Raw genomic sequence first — 23,238 nt, 5'->3', positions numbered from 1 at the left:
TAACTTGAAGTCAAATACTCAACTGTTCACTAACTCTATTAACTTGTAAATATTCAGTTATCTAACTTGTAAACTTCTGTGACATCACTGTTTTACTTCTGTGACATCACTGTTTTACTTCTGTGACATCACTGTTTTACTTCTGTGACATCACTGTTTTACTTCTCTGACATCACTGTTTTACTTCTGTGACATCACTGTTTTACTTCTGTGACATCACTGTTTTACTTCTCTGACATCACTGTTTTACTTCTGTGACATCACTGTTTTACTTCTGTGACATCACTGTTTTACTTCTCTGACATCACTGTTTTACTTCTGTGACATCACTGTTTTACTTCTCTGACATCACTGTTTTACTTCTGTGACATCACTGTTTTACTTCTGTGACATCACTGTTTTACTTCTGTGACATCACTGTTTTACTTCTGTGACATCACTGTTTTACTTCTGTGACATCACTGTTTTACTTCTGTGACATCACTGTTTTACTTCTGTGACATCACTGTTTTACTTCTGTGACATCACTGTTTTACTTCTGTGACATCACTGTTTTACTTCTCTGACATCACTGTTTTACTTCTGTGACATCACTGTTTTACTTCTGTGACATCACTGTTTTACTTCTGTGACATCACTGTTTTACTTCTGTGACATCACTGTTTTACTTCTGTGACATCACTGTTTTACTTCTGTGACATCACGTGCTGATAAAGCAGCGTAAACTATCTTGTCAACACATCAAAGTCACATCCTTGAAAGAACATGTGGTGGTCTTCAGAAGGACCAGGAGTTAGTTAGGTAAAGAACATGTGGTGGTCTTCAGAAGGACCAGGAGTTAGTTAGGTAAAGAACATGTGGTGGTCTTCAGAAGGACCAGGAGTTAGTTAGGTAAAGAACATGAAGTGGTCTTCAGAAGGACCAGGAGTTAGTTAGGTAAAGAACATGTGGTGGTCTTCAGAAGGACCAGGAGTTAGTTAGGTAAAGAACATGAGGTGGTCTTCAGAAGGACCAGGAGTTAGTTAGGTAAAGAACATGAAGTGGTCTTCAGAAGGACCAGGAGTTAGTTAGGTAAAGAACATGAGGTGGTCTTCAGAAGGACCAGGAGTTAGTTAGGTAAAGAACATGTGGTGGTCTTCAGAAGGACCAGGAGTTAGTTAGGTAAAGAACATGAGGTGGTCTTCAGAAGGACCAGGAGTTAGTTAGGTAAAGAACATGAAGTGGTCTTCAGAAGGACCAGGAGTTAGTTAGGTAAAGAACATGAGGTGGTCTTCAGAAGGACCAGGAGTTAGTTAGGTAAAGAACATGTGGTGGTCTTCAGAAGGACCAGGAGTTAGTTAGGTAAAGAACATGAGGTGGTCTTCAGAAGGACCAGGAGTAAGTTAGGTAAAGAACATGTGGTGGTCTTCAGAAGGACCAGGAGTAAGTTAGGTAAAGAACATGTGGTGGTCTTCAGAAGGACCAGGAGTAAGTTAGGTAAAGAACATGAGGTGGTCTTCAGAAGGACCAGGAGTAAGTTAGGTAAAGAACATGAGGTGGTCTTCAGAAGGACCAGGAGTTAGTTAGGTAAAGAACATGTGGTGGTCTTCAGAAGGACCAGGAGTTAGTTAGGTAAAGAACATGTGGTGGTCTTCAGAAGGACCAGGAGTTAGTTAGGTAAAGAACATGTGGTGGTCTTCAGAAGGACCAGGAGTTAGTTAGGTAAAGAACATGTGGTGGTCTTCAGAAGGACCAGGAGTTAGTTAGGTAAAGAACATGTGGTGGTCTTCAGAAGGACCAGGAGTTAGTTAGGTAAAGAACATGTGGTGGTCTTCAGAAGGACCAGGAGTAAGTTAGGTAAAGAACATGAGGTGGTCTTCAGAAGGACCAGGAGTTAGTTAGGTAAAGAACATGTGGTGGTCTTCAGAAGGACCAGGAGTTAGTTAGGTAAAGAACATGTGGTGGTCTTCAGGAGTGCATTGTCAGATAAAAGGTGACAGAATGTGCTCTTCAAACCTTGCCAGTCTTAATGAATCCTGTCAAACTTGATTCTGGGGGTCCCGCTCTGTGGGAAGTGGATTACCATGGGGCCGTGTGCTGCCGGGGCCCCGCAGACACAAAGTCTGCAGAGCAAAGACACCCATCTCACCTTTGACCCCCTAAAGCCCTGCCTGAGCGGGGTCAAAGGTGAGAGGTGTCAGGGCTATAAGCTAACTGAGCAGCTCAATATTTCCCAGACTAGTCCTTCTTGGAGCAGTTTTTGGACCTGCTTCAGTCCAAAGAACAAACAGTCTTCTCCATTTCAGCAAAGGCTGAAAGATGAGCCGAGCTGTCAGGTCAGAGAGACTTTTACCTTTGCTAGAGTCTTCCTGCTCCACATTGCTGCTATCTGCACACCTTCCTCCTCCACATTGCTGCTATCTGCACACCTTCCTCCTCCACATTGCTGCTATCTGCACACCTTCCTGCTCCACATTGCTGCTATCTGCACACCTTCCTGCTCCACATTGCTGCTATCTGCACACCTTCCTGCTCCACATTGCTGCTATCTGCACACCTTCCTCCTCCACATTGCTGCTATCTGCACACCTTCCTGCTCCACATTGCTGCTATCTGCACACCTTCCTGCTCCACATTGCTGCTATCTGCACACCTTCCTGCTCCACATTGCTGCTATCTGCACACCTTCCTGCTCCACATTGCTGCTATCTGCACACCTTCCTCCTCCACATTGCTGCTATCTGCACACCTTCCTGCTCCACATTGCTGCTATCTGCACACCTTCCTCCTCCACATTCCTTCTGTTCCATCTCTCAGGTGTGTGCTTGCATCCTGCACACGACTCAGTGGCTTCACATTCTGTACCTGGGGAACTGCACCGAGGGTACCACACAGGGCGTCCCACACAGGGAAACTGCACCGAGGGTACCACACAGGGGGTCCCACACAGGGGAACTGCACCGAGGGTACCACACAGGGGGTCCCACACAGGGGAACTGCACCGAGGGTACCACACAGGGGGTCCCACACAGGGTAACTGCACTGAGGGTACCACACAGGGGGTCCCACACAGGGGAACTGCACCGAGGGTACCACACAGGGGGTCCCACACAGGGTAACTGCACCGAAGGTACCACACAGGGGGTCCCACTCGCACTTATCAAGTTCACTGTGCACGGGTTGTGAACCATGGCGTGTTAGTGCTCACGTGGTAGGGACTCCACCACCCTCATGGAGGTGACTCCTGGACTACATTTACTCTGCAGGCCAACGTGGACCAAGTCCCTTTTCTTCAGTCACATTTTTTTTACAGCACACAAGTCAACATCCCAATGTGGCCCCAATGTCAGACACGTTAGATGGGATGGCTTTGAGGGGACAGGTTTGAGGGGACATGTTAGAGGGGATACGTTTGAGGAGACGGGGTTGAGGGGACATGTTAGAGGGGATACGTTTGAGGAGACGGGGTTGAGGGGACGGGTTAAAGGATTAGAGGGGACACGTTACAGGGGACGGGTTTGAGCAGACAGGTTTGAGGGGACATGTTAGAGGGGATATCTTAGAGGGGATACGTTTGAGGAGACGGGTTTGAGGGGACATGTTAGAGGGGATACGTTTGAGGAGACGGGTTTGAGGGGACATGTTAGAGGGGATACGTTTGAGGAGACGGGTTTGAGGGGACATGTTAGCGGGGACGGGTTTGAGGAGACGGATTTGAGCAGACGGGTTTGAGCAGAAGGGTTTGAGGGGACATGTTAGAGGAGACGGGTTTGAGGGGACATGTTAGAGGGGACACATTAGAGGGCAGATTAAGCCGTTTGGTCATTTTTCAAAAAGTGGTAGAGTTGTGTTCAATGATACAACAAGGACTGTTTTGGTCAGGGACTACTGGAATCCTTGAGGAGACTGAGGGCCACATGTTGTATCATTGAACACAACTCGACCACATGTGGCCCTCAGTCTCCTAAAGGATTCCAGTAGTCTCTGACCAAAACAGTCCTTGTTGTATCATTGAACACAACTCTACCACAAGGACTGCTTTGGTCAGGGACTACTGGGAATCCTTGAGGAGACTGAGGGCCACATGTGGTCGAGTTGTGTTCAATGATACAACATGTGGCCCTCATGGTCAGAGACTACTGGAATCCTTGAGGAGACTGTTCTTCTGAGACAGGATCCATTGCTTCAGTCCTCAAGTGGTTCTGATTTTTCAAGCAAGAAATGTTTCGGTTTTTACACTTAATTTTTTGACATTGATTTTTTTGGCACTGAATTTTAAAACACCCTATTTTAACAAATTGCATCTTTAAACACAAATTTTGATCACACATCTGACTTCAACAAGATTTCCAGGGAGGAGAAAGGAGGTAAAAATGTGGTAGGACAAGCAGGTCTGAAACACCTTCTGGTGTCATCAGCCTCACGTCACATGACTACATGTCCAACTCCATCCTGTCCTCCAGTCAGACATTCAAATATACGCATGTGTCCCGAGTCCACCACGGCCCCCCCGAGTCCCACTTGTTTCCCGAGTCCACCATGGCCCCCTAGTCCCCCATGTCTCCCTTGTCCACCTCGTCTCCCTTTTCCCCTAGTCCCCCTTGTTTCCCGAGTCCACCACGTCCCCCTTGTCTCTCTTATCCCCCATAGCCCCCATGTCTCCCTAGTCCCCCACAACCCTCTTGTGTGGGACTATGTGGGATTTGAGCCGAAGATGTGGTTGTGGTGTGTGCAGCCCTTTGAGACATTTGTGATTAAGGCTATAGAAGTCAACTTTGATTGATTGATTGATTGATTGTCTTCCTTGTCCACCAGATGCTCTCAAGTCCCTCAACAAGGCGCCAGAAGTTCTGCTGAGCCCAGCTGCTGGGCCTTATGGAGAGTTTAGCTGTTCTGGGAGCAAACCGGTGGGAGTCCAGGTCCCTCTTCCTGTTCGGACTGGCCCCTGCCGCCGGGTCCCCTTCATTCCTGTGGTTCAGGTTACACTGCTCCAGACCCCCTCGCAGTCCCATGATGCATATCAAATATACACAATCTCAACATGTAAAGCCCGTTAGGCCACGCACCGGTAGAGAGAGTAGAAATGGTAACAAGAGTAGAAATGGTAGAAATGGTAGAAAGAGCACAAATGGTAGAAATGCACAAATGTACTTTGAAGTCATTGAGAATGTCTTCAAGCAGAGAAAATATGTTGTTGGACAAACTATAAACAAGTAAAGGGTCCAGTGTGTGTGTGTGTGTGTGTGTGTGTGTGTGTGTGTGTGTGTGTGTGTGTGTGTGTGTGTGTGTGTGTGTGTGTGTGTGTGTGTGTGTGTGTGTGTGTGTGTGTGTGTGTGGGCGGTTACTGACCGGCTGCAGTGACGTGGGCGGGCACGCTGGCCAGGGCCCCGGCGAGGGTGCTGACCACACACTGGTAGCGACCCAGAGTGGCATTGGCGAGGGCGGCGATGAACAAGCTGCCGGGCTGCAGCACCACGCCCAGATCTCCGCCCATCAGCTGCTGGCCGTTGAGGCGCCAGCTGATGTTGGCGGAGGCGGGCCGGGCGCCACACCGCAGACGCACGCTGCCTCCCAGCTTCTGCACCACCGATTCGGGCTCCTCGGTGAACTTTGGGACTTGGTCTAGGAACGGACATTTTGGATTTATTCTTCAAATCATTTATTCTGTTCCAGGTGCCCACTCCTTGAGGTGAGTTCCAGAGGAGGACCTGACCAGGTGCCCACTCCTAGAGGTGTGTTCCAGAGGAGGACCTGACCAGGTGCCCACTCCTTGAGGTGTGTTCCAGAGGAGGACCTGACCAGGTGCCCACTCCTTGAGGTGTGTTCCAGAGGAGGACCTGACCAGGTGCCCACTCCTAGAGGTGTGTTCCAGAGGAGGACCTGACCAGGTGCCCACTCCTAGAGGTGTGTTCCAGAGGAGGACCTGACCAGGTGCCCACTCCTTGAGGTGTGTTTCAGAGGAGGACCTGACCAGGTGCCCACTCCTAGAGGTGTGTTCCAGAGGAGGACCTGACCAGGTGCCCACTCCTAGAGGTGTGTTCCAGAGGAGGACCTGACCAGGTGCCCACTCCTTGAGGTGTGTTCCAGAGGAGGACCTGACCAGGTGCCCACTCCTAGAGGTGTGTTCCAGAGGAGGACCTGACCAGGTGCCCACTCCTGGAGGTGTGTTCCAGAGGAGGACCTGACCAGGTGCCCACTCCTAGAGGTGTGTTCCAGAGGAGGACCTGACCAGGTGCCCACTCCTAGAGGTGTGTTCCAGAGGAGGACCTGACCAGGTGCCCACTCCTAGAGGTGTGTTCCAGAGGAGGACCTGACCAGGTGCCCACTCCTTGAGGTGTGTTTCAGAGGAGGACCTGACCAGGTGCCCACTCCTAGAGGTGTGTTCCAGAGGAGGACCTGACCAGGTGCCCACTCCTAGAGGTGTGTTCCAGAGGAGGACCTGACCAGGTGCCCACTCCTTAAGGTGTGTTCCAGAGGAGGACCTGACCAGGTGCCCACTCCTAGAGGTGTGTTCCAGAGGAGGACCTGACCAGGTGCCCACTCCTAGAGGTGTGTTCCAGAGGAGGACCTGACCAGGTGCCCACTCCTTGAGGTGTGTTTCAGAGGAGGACCTGACCAGGTGCCCACTCCTAGAGGTGTGTTCCAGAGGAGGACCTGACCAGGTGCCCACTCCTAGAGGTGTGTTCCAGAGGAGGACCTGACCAGGTGCCCACTCCTTGAGGTGTGTTTCAGAGGAGGACCTGACCAGGTGCCCACTCCTAGAGGTGTGTTCCAGAGGAGGACCTGACCAGGTGCCCACTCCTAGAGGTGTGTTCCAGAGGAGGACCTGACCAGGTGCCCACTCCTTGAGGTGTGTTCCAGAGGAGGACCTGACCAGGTGCCCACTCCTAGAGGTGTGTTCCAGAGGAGGACCTGACCAGGTGCCCACTCCTAGAGGTGTGTTCCAGAGGAGGACCTGACCAGGTGCCCACTCCTAGAGGTGTGTTCCAGAGGAGGACCTGACCAGGTGCCCACTCCTAGAGGTGTGTTCCAGAGGAGGACCTGACCAGGTGCCCACTCCTAGAGGTGTGTTCCAGAGGAGGACCTGACCAGGTGCCCACTCCTAGAGGTGTGTTCCAGAGGAGGACCTGACCAGGTGCCCACTCCTAGAGGTGTGTTCCAGAGGAGGACCTGACCAGGTGCCCACTCCTAGAGGTGTGTTCCAGAGGAGGACCTGACCACCTGACCAGGTGCCCACTCCTTGAGGTGTGTTCCAGAGGAGGACCTGACCACCTGACCAGGTGCCCACTCCTAGAGGTGTGTTCCAGAGGAGGACCTGACCAGGTGCCCACTCCTAGAGGTGTGTTCCAGAGGAGGACCTGACCAGGTGCCCACTCCTAGAGGTGTGTTCCAGAGGAGGACCTGACCACCTGACCAGGTGCCCACTCCTAGAGGTGTGTTCCAGAGGAGGACCTGACCACCTGACCAGGTGCCCACTCCTAGAGGTGTGTTCCAGAGGAGGACCTGACCACCTGACCAGGTGCCCACTCCTAGAGGTGTGTTCCAGAGGAGGACCTGACCAGGTGCCCACTCCTAGAGGTGTGTTCCAGAGGAGGACCTGACCACCTGACCAGGTGCCCACTCCTAGAGGTGTGTTCCAGAGGAGGACCTGACCAGGTGCCCACTCCTAGAGGTGTGTTCCAGAGGAGGACCTGACCACCTGACCAGGTGCCCACTCCTAGAGGTGTGTTCCAGAGGAGGACCTGACCAGGTGCCCACTCCTAGAGGTGTGTTCCAGAGGAGGACCTGACCAGGTGCCCACTCCTAGAGGTGTGTTCCAGAGGAGGACCTGACCACCTGACCAGGTGCCCACTCCTTGAGGTGTGTTCCAGAGGAGGACCTGACCACCTGACCAGGTGCCCACTCCTAGAGGTGTGTTCCAGAGGAGGACCTGACCAGGTGCCCACTCCTAGAGGTGTGTTCCAGAGGAGGACCTGACCACCTGACCAGGTGCCCACTCCTAGAGGTGTGTTCCAGAGGAGGACCTGACCAGGTGCCCACTCCTAGAGGTGTGTTCCAGAGGAGGACCTGACCAGGTGCCCACTCCTAGAGGTGTGTTCCAGAGGAGGACCTGACCACCTGACCAGGTGCCCACTCCTTGAGGTGTGTTCCAGAGGAGGACCTGACCACCTGACCAGGTGCCCACTCCTAGAGGTGTGTTCCAGAGGAGGACCTGACCAGGTGCCCACTCCTAGAGGTGTGTTCCAGAGGAGGACCTGACCAACTGACCAGGTGCCCACTCCTAGAGGTGTGTTCCAGAGGAGGACCTGACCACCTGACCAGGTGCCCACTCCTAGAGGTGTGTTCCAGAGGAGGACCTGACCAGGTGCCCACTCCTAGAGGTGTGTTCCAGAGGAGGACCTGACCACCTGACCAGGTGCCCACTCCTAGAGGTGTGTTCCAGAGGAGGACCTGACCAGGTGCCCACTCCTAGAGGTGTGTTCCAGAGGAGGACCTGACCAGGTGCCCACTCCTAGAGGTGTGTTCCAGAGGAGGACCTGACCAGGTGCCCACTCCTAGAGGTGTGTTCCAGAGGAGGACCTGACCAGGTGCCCACTCCTAGAGGTGTGTTCCAGAGGAGGACCTGACCAGGTGCCCACTCCTAGAGGTGTGTTCCAGAGGAGGACCTGACCACCTGACCAGGTGCCCACTCCTAGAGGTGTGTTCCAGAGGAGGACCTGACCAGGTGCCCACTCCTAGAGGTGTGTTCCAGAGGAGGACCTGACCAGGTGCCCACTCCTAGAGGTGTGTTCCAGAGGAGGACCTGACCAGGTGCCCACTCCTAGAGGTGTGTTCCAGAGGAGGACCTGACCACCTGACCAGGTGCCCACTCCTAGAGGTGTGTTCCAGAGGAGGACCTGACCACCTGACCAGGTGCCCACTCCTTGAGGTGTGTTCCAGAGGAGGACCTGACCACCTGACCAGGTGCCCACTCCTAGAGGTGTGTTCCAGAGGAGGACCTGACCACCTGACCAGGTGCCCACTCCTAGAGGTGTGTTCCAGAGGAGGACCTGACCACCTGACCAGGTGCCCACTCCTTGAGGTGTGTTCCAGAGGAGGACCTGACCACCTGACCAGGTGCCCACTCCTAGAGGTGTGTTCCAGAGGAGGACCTGACCAGGTGCCCACTCCTAGAGGTGTGTTCCAGAGGAGGACCTGACCAGGTGCCCACTCCTAGAGGTGTGTTCCAGAGGAGGACCTGACCACCTGACCAGGTGTTGGCACAAAGAGATCTTAGACTGACTCACCAGGGATGGAGGCGCCGCTCTGCAGGCAGCACAGCAGTACTGCACCTAGTGCACACACCACTGGAGCACTTCTCTTCTTCATCCATGGAGTCCAGTCTCGCTTTCCTGACATCTTCCATGCACTGGAACACACACACAGCACACTTTAGTACACTTACTAGTCACACACACAACACACTCTTAAGTACACTTACTAGTCACACACACACTCTTTAGTACACTTACTAGTCACACACACAACACACTCTTTGTACACTTACTAGTCACACACAAACACACAACACACTCTTTAGTACACTTACTAGTCACAGACACACTCTTTAGTACACTTACTAGTCACACACACAACACACTCTTTAGTACACTTACTAGTCACACACATCACACTCTTTAGTACACTTGTCACAGACACACTCTTTAATACACTTACTAGTCACACACCCAGCACACGTTAGTACACTTACTAGTCACACACACAGTACACTCTAGTACACTTACTAGTCACACACCCAGCACACGTTAGTACACTTACTAGTCACACACACAGTACACGTTAGTACACTTACTAGTCACACACACAGTACACGTTAGTACACTTACTCGTCACACACACAGCACACTCTAGTACACTTACTAGTCAAACACAGCACACTATAGTACACTTACTAGTCACACCCACAGCACACATTAGTACACTTACTAGTCACACACACAGTACACTCTAGTACACTTACTAGTCACACACACAGCACACTCTAGTACACTTACTAGTCACACACATCACACTCTTTAGTACACTTACTTGTCACAGACACACTCTTTAATACACTTGGTAGTCACACACCCAGCACACGTTAGTACACTTACTCGTCACACACACAGCACACTCTAGTACACTTACTAGTCACACACACAGCACACTATAGTACACTTACTAGTCACACCCACAGCACACGTTAGTACACTTACTAGTCACACACACAGTACACTCTAGTACACTTACTAGTCACACACACAGCACACTCTAGTACACTTACTAGTCACACACACAGCACACTTTAGTACACTTACTACTCACACACAGCACACTTTAGTACACTTACTAGTAACACACACACACACACACAACACACTCTTTAGTACACTTACTAGTCACACACAAAGCACACTTTAGTACACTTACTAGTCACACACACACACAACACGTCCTTTACGCTTTACACTTACTAGTCACACACAGCACACTTTAGTACACTTACTACTCACACACAGCACACTTTAGTACACTTACTAGTAACACACACACACACACACAACGCACTCTTTAGTGCACTTGCTAGCGTTAGCAGCTAGCTCAGTAGGAGGCGCTTCTTTCATCAGAATTGCAATCTTTTAAATGTAAACATGGCGGCATTTTAAATGTAAACATGGCGGCATTTTAAATGTAAACATGGCGGCCCCTGCTCTGTGTGTGTGTGTGTGTGGCCCCTGCTCTGTGTGATTCCTGCTCTGTGTGGCCCCTGCTCTGTGTGTGTGTGTGTGTGTGTGCAGCCCCTGCTCTGTGTGTGTGTGTGTGTGTGTGTGTGTGTGTGTGTGTGTGTGTGTGTGTGTGTGTGTGTGTGTGTGTGGCCCCTGCTCTGTGTGACTCCTGCTCTGTGTGACTCCTGCTCTGTGTGGCCCCTGCTCTGTGTGTGTGGCACACAGGCAGCAACACTCTGCACCCCACCTTGTCAAAGGGGGTCCAGGTGTAGACCATGGCGCAGGAGGACACAAGAAGAAGTCTGTTAAGAGTTAAAGCAGAAAGTGCCGCTCACTGCCAACTTTACTGAATTCTTTCCTGTCAGGTTAGACTAACAACTTCCTGCCAGGATGAGGAGGTGGTCCTGGCCAGGATGAGGAGGTGTTCCTGGCCAGGATGAGGAGGTGTTCCTGGCCAGGATGAGGAGGTGGTCCTGGCCAGGATGAGGAGGTGTTCCTGGCCAGGATGAGGAGGTGTTCCTGGCCAGGATGAGGAGGTGTTCCTGGCCAGGATGAGGAGGTGTTCCTGGCCAGGATGAGGAGGTGGTCCTGGCCAGGATGAGGAGGTGTTCCTGGCCAGGATGAGGAGGTGTTCCTGGCCAGGATGAGGAGGTGTTCCCTCAACACTCCCACAGGAAGGTGTGACAAGGCCAGAGAGGGCGAGGAGAAGATGGAAAGTGAGCAGTCTCAGTGGAAAGTGACACAACTTTGAGAGAGAAGAAGTTCAAGCAGCAAAAACTCTTGTTGGCGACGTCAACACCTACACACACTAATAATACACCATTATTAATACTACACCACACACTAATAATACACCATTATTAATAATACACCATTATTAATATTACACCAGACACTAATAATACACCATTATTAATACTACACCACACACTAATAATACACCATTATTAATAATACACCACACACTAATAATACACCATTATTAATAATACACCATTATTAATACTACACCACACACTAATAATACACCATTATTAATAATACACCATTATTAATACTACACCACACACTAATAATACACCATTATTAATATTACACCACACACTAATAATACACCATTATTAATAATACACCATTATTAATACTACACCACACACTAATAATACACCATTATTAATAATACACCATTATTAATACTACACCACACACTAATAATACACCATTATTAATAATACACCATTATTAATATTACACCATTATTAATATTACACCACACACTAATAATACACCATTATTAATATTACACCATTATTAATATTACACCACACACTAATAATACACCATTATTAATAATACACCATTAATAATATTACACCACACACTAATAATACACCATTATTAATATTACACCATTATTAATAATACACCATTATTAATATTACATCATTATTAATAATACACCATTATTGATATTACACCATTATTAATATTACACCACACACTAATACACCATTATTATTATTACACCATTATTAATATTACACCACACACTAATACACCATTATTATTATTACACCATTATTAATATTACACCACACATTGTACACCATTATTATTATTACACCATTATTAATATTACACCACACATTGTACACCATTATTAATATTACACCATTATTAATATTACACCACACATTGTACACCATTATTAATATTACACCACACATTGTACACCATTAATAATATTACACCACACATTGTACACCATTAATACCAGCAATATGTAGAGTATGAACACAATAGGTACACAACATGAGACATTAGATGACTGCATGTAGAGTATTAACACAGTCAACAACAATTCCAGTCAACAACATTTCCAGTCAACAAAACAGAGTATGTACGCTGCCATCTGGTGGTGAGCTGACACGGTCAACAAACAAAGGTCGTGGCTTCTGTGGCACACAACCTTGGACAGCTGCTCCTAAAACCTGTACCCAGCACCTGTGGCCACTGTGAGGGCTGCCAGACCGCGAGATGGACCCAGACCGCGAGATGGACCCAGACCGCGAGCTGGACCCAGACCGCGAGATGGACCCAGACCGCGAGATGGACCCAGACCGCGAGATGGACCCAGACCGCGAGATGGACCCAGACCGCGAGATTGACCCAGACTGCGAGATGGACCCAGACTGCGAGATGGACCCAGACCGCGAGATGGACCCAGACCGCGAGATGGACCCAGACCGCGAGATTGACCCAGACTGCGAGATGGACCCAGACTGCGAGATGGACCCAGACCGCGAGATGGACCCAGACTCCCAACTGTCCAGACCTCGTGATCTAGTTGGCAGCGTTAAAGCAGCGGGAGACCCAAGCAGAGATATCAGAAGGCTTCATCATGGCGGCCTAAAAAAAAGATCCATTAGTCACCCGGGTCTTGTTTGCTTGGCCTCCAGATGAAAAGTGGTCTTGACATCTACGTCCAAGTTTTTCCATCCAAGCCTCCCTTAAACACGTCTCACACGCACATAAAGAAGCCAGGCTGACAGAAAGCAGAACACTCCCAGGCTCCCTTCTTCCAAATCCACACATGGCCAAAAACCCTGCGTAGGAGTCTTCAAGCTGTACTCAAGTTCATATCTTGAGCTGTGTGGGACTGGAAGTCCTAAACCTGACCTTGGACTGGAGGAAAAGTGACATGTGGCTTCTTATGTTTGCATTTCATGCATCAAACTGGGGTCTGTATGACGTTAGGGTTTGAATGTGCATGACTATGAACAGGAACTATGAACAGGAACTATGAACAGGAACTATGAACTATGAACAGGAACTATGAACAGGAACTATGAACAGGAACTATTAACAGGAACTATGAACAGGAACTATGAACAGGAACTATTAACAGGAACTATGAACAGGAACTATGAACAGGAACTATGAACAGGAACTATGAACTATGAACAGGAACTATGAACTATGAACAGGAACTATGAACAGGAACTATGAACTATGAACAGGAACTATGAACTATGAACAGGAACTATGAACAGGAACTATTAACAGGAACTATGAACAGGAACTATGAACTATGAACTATGAACAGGAACTATGAACTATGAACAGGAACTATGAACAGGAACTATGAACTATGAACAGGAACTATGAACAGGAACTATGAACTATGAACTATGAACAGGAACTATTGCTGGGATGTTACTCACACGTGTGGTGGTCAAGCTAGCTCTCTTGTCAATGGCTACTAGGCACCATTTAGCTTTTCTCCAAGAAAAACATGCCTTAGCCTTGTGGTGGTTTGGGCTGTAAGAATTGTTCAAATGGCCAAAAGGACAAAAGGTTTCTTTAGAGTTCCTCCAGAGGACATCAAAAAGGCGGTAGAGGGCAAGATTTTAGGAAAGAGGACTAGAAAAGTAACTCCCACTCTCGTCCAAGGGAGCAGAGTGGAAGACTGCATCATCACTTCTTTGAAGGTTTTTTGATATACTTTTAACCTTTATTATTTCCCATTGAAGTATCATCTTCATATCATTTGGATACACGTTTGCTACGAGTCTTTGGACAAGCACCAACTCAGTAAGTCTAAATAAAAGAAATCAAATGTGAGCAAAATCTTAAAAGAGTTTAGTTTTTACCATAGGCAGCAATCATAAATGAATCTTTCAGCACGTACACAATGTTGACATCTATAGTTATATTTTAATAAACAATCATAAATGAATCTTTCAGCACGTACACAATGTTGACATCTATAGTTATATTTTAATAAACAATCATAAATGAATCTTTCAGCACATACACAATGTTGACATCTATAGTTATATTTTCATAAACAATCATAAATGAATCTTTCAGCACATACACAATGTTGACATCTATAGTTATATTTTGATAAACAATCATAAATGAATCTTTCAGCACGTACACAATGTTGACATGTATAGTTATATTTTAATAAACAATCATAAATGAATCTTTCAGCACGTACACAATGTTGACATCTATAGTTATATTTTAATAAACAATCATAAATGAATCTTTCAGCACGTACACAATGTTGACATCTATAGTTATATTTTCATAAACAATCATAAATGAATCTTTCAGCATGTACACAATGTTGACATCTATAGTTATATTTTAATAAACAATCATAAATGAATCTTTCAGCACGTACACAATGTTGACATCTATAGTTATATTTTAATAAACAATCATAAATGAATCTTTCAGCACATACACAATGTTGACATCTATAGTTATATTTTCATAAACAATCATAAATGAATCTTTCAGCACGTACACAATGTTGACATCTATAGTTATATTTTAATAAACAATCATAAATGAATCTTTCAGCACGTACACAATGTTGACATCTATAGTTATATTTTAATAAACAATCATAAATGAATCTTTCAGCACATACACAATGTTGACATCTATAGTTATATTTTCATAAACAATCATAAATGAATCTTTCAGCACGTACACAATGTTGACATCTATAGTTATATTTTAATAAACAATCATAAATGAATCTTTCAGCACGTACACAATGTTGACATCCATAGTTATATTTTAATAAACAATCATAAATGAATCTTTCAGCACATACACAATGTTGACATCTATAGTTATATTTTGATAAACAATCATAAATGAATCTTTCAGCACGTACACAATGTTGACATCTATAGTTATATTTTGATAAACAATCATAAATGAATCTTTCAGCACGTACACAATGTTGACATCCATAGTTATATTTTGATAAACAATCATAAATGAATCTTTCAGCACGTACACAATGTTGACATCTATAGTTATATTTTGATAAACAATCATAAATGAATCTTTCAGCACGTACACAATGTTGACATCTATAGTTATATTTTGATAAACAATCATAAATGAATCTTTCAGCACGTACACAATGTTGACATCTATAGTTATATTTTGATAAACAATCATAAATGAATCTTTCAGCACGTACACAATGTTGACATCTATAGTTATATTTTAATAAACAATCATAAATGAATCTTTCAGCACGTACACAATGTTGACATCTATAGTTATATTTTAATAAACAATCATAAATGAATGTTTCAGCACATACACAATGTTGACATCCATAGTTATATTTTAATAAACAATCATAAATGAATGTTTCAGCACATACACAATGTTGACATCCATAGTTATATTTTAATAAACAATCATAAATGAATGTTTCAGCACGTACACAATGTTGACATCTATAGTTATATTTTAATAAACAATCATAAATGAATGTTTCAGCACGTACACAATGTTGACATCCATAGTTATATTTTAATAAACAATCATAAATGAATCTTTCAGCACATACACAATGTTGACATCCATAGTTATATTTTAATAAACAATGAATCTTTCAGCACATACACAATGTTGACATCTATAGTTATATTTTGATAAAGACGGGGAAAAACACGCTACTCATTAACGGTGTGTGCAACAACAACAACAAACATGGCAGTAGACAAGAAGTTAAAGTAGCAGTAGAGTATAAAAACAAGTTGAACTATTCTCATATATATCTTATGTATGACACGGAAAGACGTCCAAAGTTTGCAAGTAAATAGATATGATAAAAATAATATCAGACTCACGGAGATTCCCGAGAGATAATGAGCTAGCCAGACACGTGATGTAGAGGAGGAACCCCAGACCCCTTCATCGCCAACAACAATGCTAGAGCCAACAACAATGCTAGAGCCAACAACAATGCTAGAGCCAACAAGGATTACGTTGGTAACTTGTCTTGTTGTTGGTGTAAGTGTTGGTGATGGCTGTGTGAGAGCAGTACACCTCATCCCTGCTGGACTGCAACCTGCTCTGGCCTGGCTGAGCAGCAGCAACAGGTGGAAACCCCGGGCTAGAGGGCGTCCAAGGGCACTCATGTGGTCGTGGCGTAAAATAATCAACGGCTTCAAAGCGTAGAAACACCAACTAAAATAGGGCTGGGCGATATGACAATATATGTTTTTATGTTGATCAATATTCATCATTCATGACTTATTTAAGCCTGCCAATAAATACAGGAACAAATTAGCAAGGGTGCTAATTATCAGTGGAGAGTGTCTGGTAGCCAGGTAGGAGAATAAAGGGTAATACAATTATTCAAGTAGAGTGCAAATATGAGCCACTAGATGGCAGTAGTGTATAAGATATTGAACACTACACAGTAGTTTGAGAAGCTACTCATTAAATGCAGACGTGCCAGCATGTCGCTGCACGTCTGCTTTCAAATCTAAAGAGAAGTTGAGTAAATATATCAAGATGTCACACTCTCTCTTCTCACTCCATGCAGAGAATCCACAGTGACTTATTGAGTAAATATATCAAGATGTCACACTCTCTCTTCTCACTCCATGCAGAGAATCCACAGTGACTTATTGAGTAAATATATCAAGATGTCACACACTCTCTTCTCACTCCATGCAGAGAATCCACAGTGACTTATTGAGTAAATATATCAAGATGTCACACTCTCTCTTCTCACTCCATGCAGAGAATCCACAGTGACTTATTGAGTAAATATATCAAGATGTCACACCACTCTCTTCTCACTCATGCAGAGAATCCACAGTGACTTATTGAGTAAATATATCAAGATGTCACACTCTCTCTTCTCACTCCATGCAGAGAATCACAACCAGACCACAAAATGGTAACATGAGAGTAGCATGTGTGTGTGTGTGTGTTCCTTTAAGAATGGCAGTGTGTTGAGTGGTAGCAGCAGTGGTGTGTCCTGCAGAAATAAGAATAAAACCACCAGATAGTCCTTCTGACCCGAGAGCAGAGTTTAGTGGTCCCAGGGTGTTACCCCCGAGGAAACCATGGACCTGGTACTTGAACTGTACTTTAACCATCGACCTGGAAGGAACGTCTGTTCTGTGCTCCTGGACTATGGACTGGGAGTCGAACAGCAGGACAGGTGTGGTTGATACTGTTAGCTGTGGCTGTTAGCGTCTCCCTCAGTGACACTTCCTGTTTCCTGTTTGCTGGGTTCCTAAAGTACGAGGGACTTCATGAATCAAATCTTGCGTCATCATTTCTGTGATCGTCCCACCAAAAAACATGAATTTATATTGAATATTTGATCAAACAGGTGTGTCTGTCGCGGTATGGTTTTACCGGCCAGCCCTACAAACAAATAGACACCAGGACGCCAAGTTCTCAGTCAAACTCTCAGTCATAGGAACACCAAGAAGCTGAGCCAATCAAGTCCAACTTTTAGAACAACATTTGGACTCTTCCCATCTTCCTACTCTTTGTTTTCGGAAAGCTTCTTCCAGGTCAGTTTTGAAAAGCCTGGAATGTTGGACTTTGGAATCCTTGCCTGGGATCTGGGACACAAGGGAGACTTGGAGAGCTACAAGGTAGTCCTGGTCCCCAGAAGTCCCCTTGGAGGAGACCAAAGTCCCCGAATTGTTTTCTGAAAGCTTTTTCCCGGTCAGTTGGAAAAGCCTGGAATGTTGGACTTTGGAATCCTTGCCTGGGATCTGGGACACAAGGGAGACTTGGAGGGTTACAAGGTAGTCCTGGTCCCCAGTAGTCCCCTTGGAGGAGACCAAACATGGCTGAGTGAGCATGCACTTCCTGAGGTGGCTGTGCTGGTCACATGACAAGCCCCTCCCTCAGCCCATTGTGCTGGGCGGATAAATCCACTTTGACAAGCCTGGTAATTGGACAAAACCCGACTGGAGGCTCCTCCCCCAACGCTCACATTCCATCTGCTTCCTGGCACGGAGAAGAAGGGGGGGCTGAATATTTATCACTTTTACGTTCTTCAGCTTCTCCAAACACCACAAAGCCCCCCCTGGCGCCCCCCTTTAGATAAACACATGCGGTGTCAAGTGTGAGGAGTGGCGGGGGATTCAACGGGCCCGCCGGGCTCCGCGGCCCACAATGCAGCGCTGCATAGCTGCCGTGCGGGGGGCCGGTTGCCCCGGGAGACGCTAACAGGCAGAACGCACCTTAATAGAGTGAAGGGTCATTGTAAAGCAGTGAGCCGGCGCCTGGACAAAGACCCCCGCGGACCCCTGGAGAAAAGGAGCCGCTGCTCTGAAGGGCCGAGGAAGAGCTGATGGGTCCTCGCTCAATGACCCCGGAGGGGGGGGGGGGGGGGGGGGGCATGACCAAGTGGTTGGAGACTTTTGAGATTGATGGCTAAAAGGCCGGGAAGGGGGGGGGGGGGGGGGGCTCCACACCGCTGTTTGTTAGCATTCACGCTAACAAACTATTGTTGATAAACCATGAGATTATGGTAAACATTATTGTCAGCCATAATAATAATAATAACTACTATATTGATAAACCATGTTATTGTCAGCCATAATAATAATAATAATAACTACTATATTGATAAACCATGTTATTGTCAACATTATTGTCACATACATAATAATAATAATAATAACTACTATATTGATATACCATGTTATTGTCAACATTATTGTCACATCCATAATAATAATAATAATAACTACTATATTGATAAACCATGTTATTGTCAACATTATTGTCACATCCATAATAATAATAATAACTACTATATTGATAAACCATGTTATTGTCAGCCATAATAATAATAATAATAACTACTATATTGATAAACCATGTTATTGTCAACATTATTGTCACATCCATAATAATAATAACTACTATATTGATAAACCACGTTATTGTCAACATTATTGTCACATCCATAATAATAATAACTACTATATTGATAAACCATGTTATTGTCAACATTATTGTCACATCCATAATAATGATAACTACTATATTGATAAACCATGTTATTGTCAACATTATTGTCAGCCATAGTAATAATAATAACTACTATATTGATAAACCATGTTATTGTCAACATTATTGTCAGCCATAGTAATAATAATAACTACTATATTGATAAACCATGTTATTGTCAACATTATTGTCTCATCCATAATAATAATAACTACTATATTGATAAACCATGTTATTGTCAACATTATTGTCACATCCATAATAATGATAACTACTATATTGATAAACCATGTTATTGTCAACATTATTGTCAGCCATAGTAATAATAATAACTACTATATTGATAAACCATGTTATTGTCAACATTATTGTCTCATCCATAATAATAATAACTACTATATTGATAAACCATGTTATTGTCAACATTATTGTCACATCCATAATAATAATAATAATAACTACTATATTGATAAACCATGTTAGTGTCAACATTATTGTCACATCCATAATAATAATAATAATAACTACTATATTGATAAACCATGTTATTGTCAACATTATTGTCACATCCATAATAATAATAATAACTACTATATTGATAAACCATGTTATTGTCAGCCATAATAATAATAATAATAACTACTATATTGATAAACCATATTATTGTCAACATTATTGTCACATCCATAATAATAATAACTACTATATTGATAAACCATGTTATTGTCAACATTATTGTCACATCCATAATAATAATAACTACTATATTGATAAACCATGTTATTGTCAACATTATTGTCACATCCATAATAATAATAACTACTATATTGATAAACCATGTTATTGTCAACATTATTGTCACATCCATAATAATAATAATAACTACTATATTGATAAACCATGTTATTGTCAGCCATAATAATAATAATAATAACTACTATATTGATAAACCATATTATTGTCAACATTATTGTCACATCCATAATAATAATAACTACTATATTGATAAACCATGTTATTGTCAACATTATTGTCACATCCATAATAATAATAATAACTACTATATTGATAAACCATGTTATTGTCAACATTATTGTCACATCCATAATAATGATAACTACTATATTGATAAACCATGTTATTGTCAACATTATTGTCAGCCATAGTAATAATAATAACTACTATATTGATAAACCATGTTATTGTCAACATTATTGTCTCATCCATAATAATAATAACTACTATATTGATAAACCATGTTATTGTCAACATTATTGTCACATCCATAATAATAATAATAATAATAATAACTACTATATTGATAAACCATGTTATTGTCAGCCATAATAATAATAATAATAACTACTATATTGATAAACCATGTTATTGTCAACATTATTGTCAGCCATAATAATAATAATAATAACTACTATATTGATAAACCATGTTATTGTCATCCATAATAATAATAATAATAACTACTATATTGATAAACCATGTTATTGTCAACATTATTGTCAGCCATAATAATAATAATAATAACTACTATATTGATAAACCATGTTATTGTCAGCCATAATAATAATAATAATAACTACTATATTGATAAACCATGTTATTGTCAACATTATTGTCACATCCATAATAATAATAATAATAACTACTATATTGATAAACCATGTTATTGTCAACATTATTGCCACATCCATAATAATAATAATAATAACTACTATATTGGATCTTTGCAAGTCAAGTCTACTCTTTGAAATACCAAGTTAAATCATCTAATAGTCCGTTTGTTGGCAAAATGTTGCACTTGAATAAAAACCCCCACCAAAAGCTACAAGGAGGGGCTGGAGGACCCTCAAATATACACAAGCAAAATAATAAATAAGTTATTGTGACCAAAACTATGGTGGTATTGTTGAAAGTTCTCCCACTAAAATCTTTTAACCATTCTTAAATCACTAAAATAAATACTAGGAAACAAATATTTCAATGCCTTCAAAAGAGCCCTATTATTTGTATTTGTGGGTTTAAATACGTTTATTGGGTTTTTTAACAAATGCAAACTAGGTGATCACTTTGGGTTTATGACACTTCCTGTTGAACACACCTGTCCGTGACACTGTGGACTTCTTTTTCTGCAAACTCAACACATTCTTTGACTTGTATTTACCTCTGACTCTGCTAATGCGCAAAGACCTTAATGACTCTTGTTTTCACGTTAGCATTTAAGCTTGCTAGCAAGTCCATCATTTGTTCAAGGTGTGCTTATCAATCACGTTTATTCAATCCTTGTAATTGACTAACCATTGGGAGTTTTACAGCAGTTAGCAATATTAGCGTTTGATTCATTGATTTGTGGAACATTGGCCCCGGTCTAACAACTTGTGGAACGTTGGCCCCGGACTAACAACTTGTGGAACGTTGGCCCCGGACTAACAACTTGTGGAACGTTGGCCCCGGACTAAGTACTTGTGGAACGTTGGCCCCGGGCTAACAACTTGTGGACGTTGGCCCCGGACTAACAACTTGTGGGACGTTGGCCCCGGACTAACAACTTGTGGAACGTTGGCCCCGGACTAACAACTCTTGGAACGTTTGCCCCGGACTAACAACTTGTGGAACGTTTGCCCCGGACTAACAACTTGTGAAACGTTGGCCCCGGACTAACAACTTGTGGAACGTTGGCCCCGGACTAACAACTTGTGGAACGTTGGCCCCGGACTAACAACTTGTGGAACGTTGGCCCCGGACTAACACTTGTGGAACGTTGGCCCCGGACTAACAACTTGTGGAACGTTGGCCCCGGACTAACAACTTGTGGAACGTTGGCCCCGGACTAACAACTTGTGGAACGTTGGCCCCGGACTAACAACTTGTGGAACGTTGGCCCCGGACTAACAACTTGTGGAACGTTGGCCCCGGACTAACAACTTGTGGAACGTTGGCCCGGACTTAGAACCGGCACCTGGAACAAGACAAGAATCCACAAAGTCAGTGCAGTCATGTAATAATGTCGCCAAGTCAAGCCGAAACCTGAATGTAATAATAATAATAATAATAATAATAATAATAATAATAATAGTCTCAGTTGAAAAGTGTTTTTCATGAGCTGAAGTAATTGAGAGCAAATCAACAAGAGTGTAGATTGTAGGGTCCAGTATGAGGAAGGTGGAGAAAGGTCACTTCTCATGCATCAAATCACCCACAAGAAGTCATGTAAGCATCGCTAACGAGCCCCCCCCCCCCCCCCCCCCCCCATCTTTCGGGGTATTAACGCTCGTCCAAATCCTCCCAACTTTCCCTAACGAGCTACAGAGCGTCTTTGGGATTAACGAAGGAGATCCCCAATTGTAAGGCGGGGGAGGCGCAGGCTCAATTAGGCAGCGGCTAATTAGCATGACTTGAGATAAGAATGAAGCGCGGGCCATGGAAAGGAACGCTGGCACCTTTCAAGAGCAGGTGTTAGCCAATCAGGAGGGAGGGAGGGCGGGACAAACAAGAGTCTAAAACAAAGCCATGGAGAGATGGAGCCTTACGCTTTTTACTGATAGCATCATTAGTCGTCCAGGATGATATTCATTTGCAGTAAAAGTCATTTAAAGATGAATTAGTCAACAGGCTTTCACTTCTTTTGAACATTATTTTGATGTGTGCTAATGTTAGC

At 44.3% G+C, this 23,238-nt stretch overlaps 1 protein-coding gene across 2 annotated transcripts in view; it reads right to left on the bottom strand.

The window, feature by feature from the left end:
* The window catches only part of boc (BOC cell adhesion associated, oncogene regulated), a 59,658-nt gene that overhangs the window by 31,197 nt on the left and 5,223 nt on the right, over positions 1-23,238 (bottom strand). For both annotated transcript variants that reach the window (XM_062021867.1, XM_062021866.1), the window contains exons 2-3: positions 9,267-9,388; positions 5,329-5,601 (exon numbers count right to left, since the gene is read on the bottom strand). In XM_062021867.1, coding sequence (XP_061877851.1) covers positions 5,329-5,601; positions 9,267-9,378 — 385 coding nt within the window. In that variant the 5' untranslated portion in view covers positions 9,379-9,388. The remainder of the gene's footprint in view (positions 1-5,328; positions 5,602-9,266; positions 9,389-23,238) is intronic.

Source organism: Entelurus aequoreus, linkage group LG15 (assembly GCF_033978785.1).
Source record: "Entelurus aequoreus isolate RoL-2023_Sb linkage group LG15, RoL_Eaeq_v1.1, whole genome shotgun sequence".
NCBI classification, from domain to species: domain Eukaryota; kingdom Metazoa; phylum Chordata; class Actinopteri; order Syngnathiformes; family Syngnathidae; genus Entelurus; species Entelurus aequoreus.
Note: the sequence above shows the minus strand (reverse complement) of the source record. Positions and strands in the feature narration are given on the sequence as shown.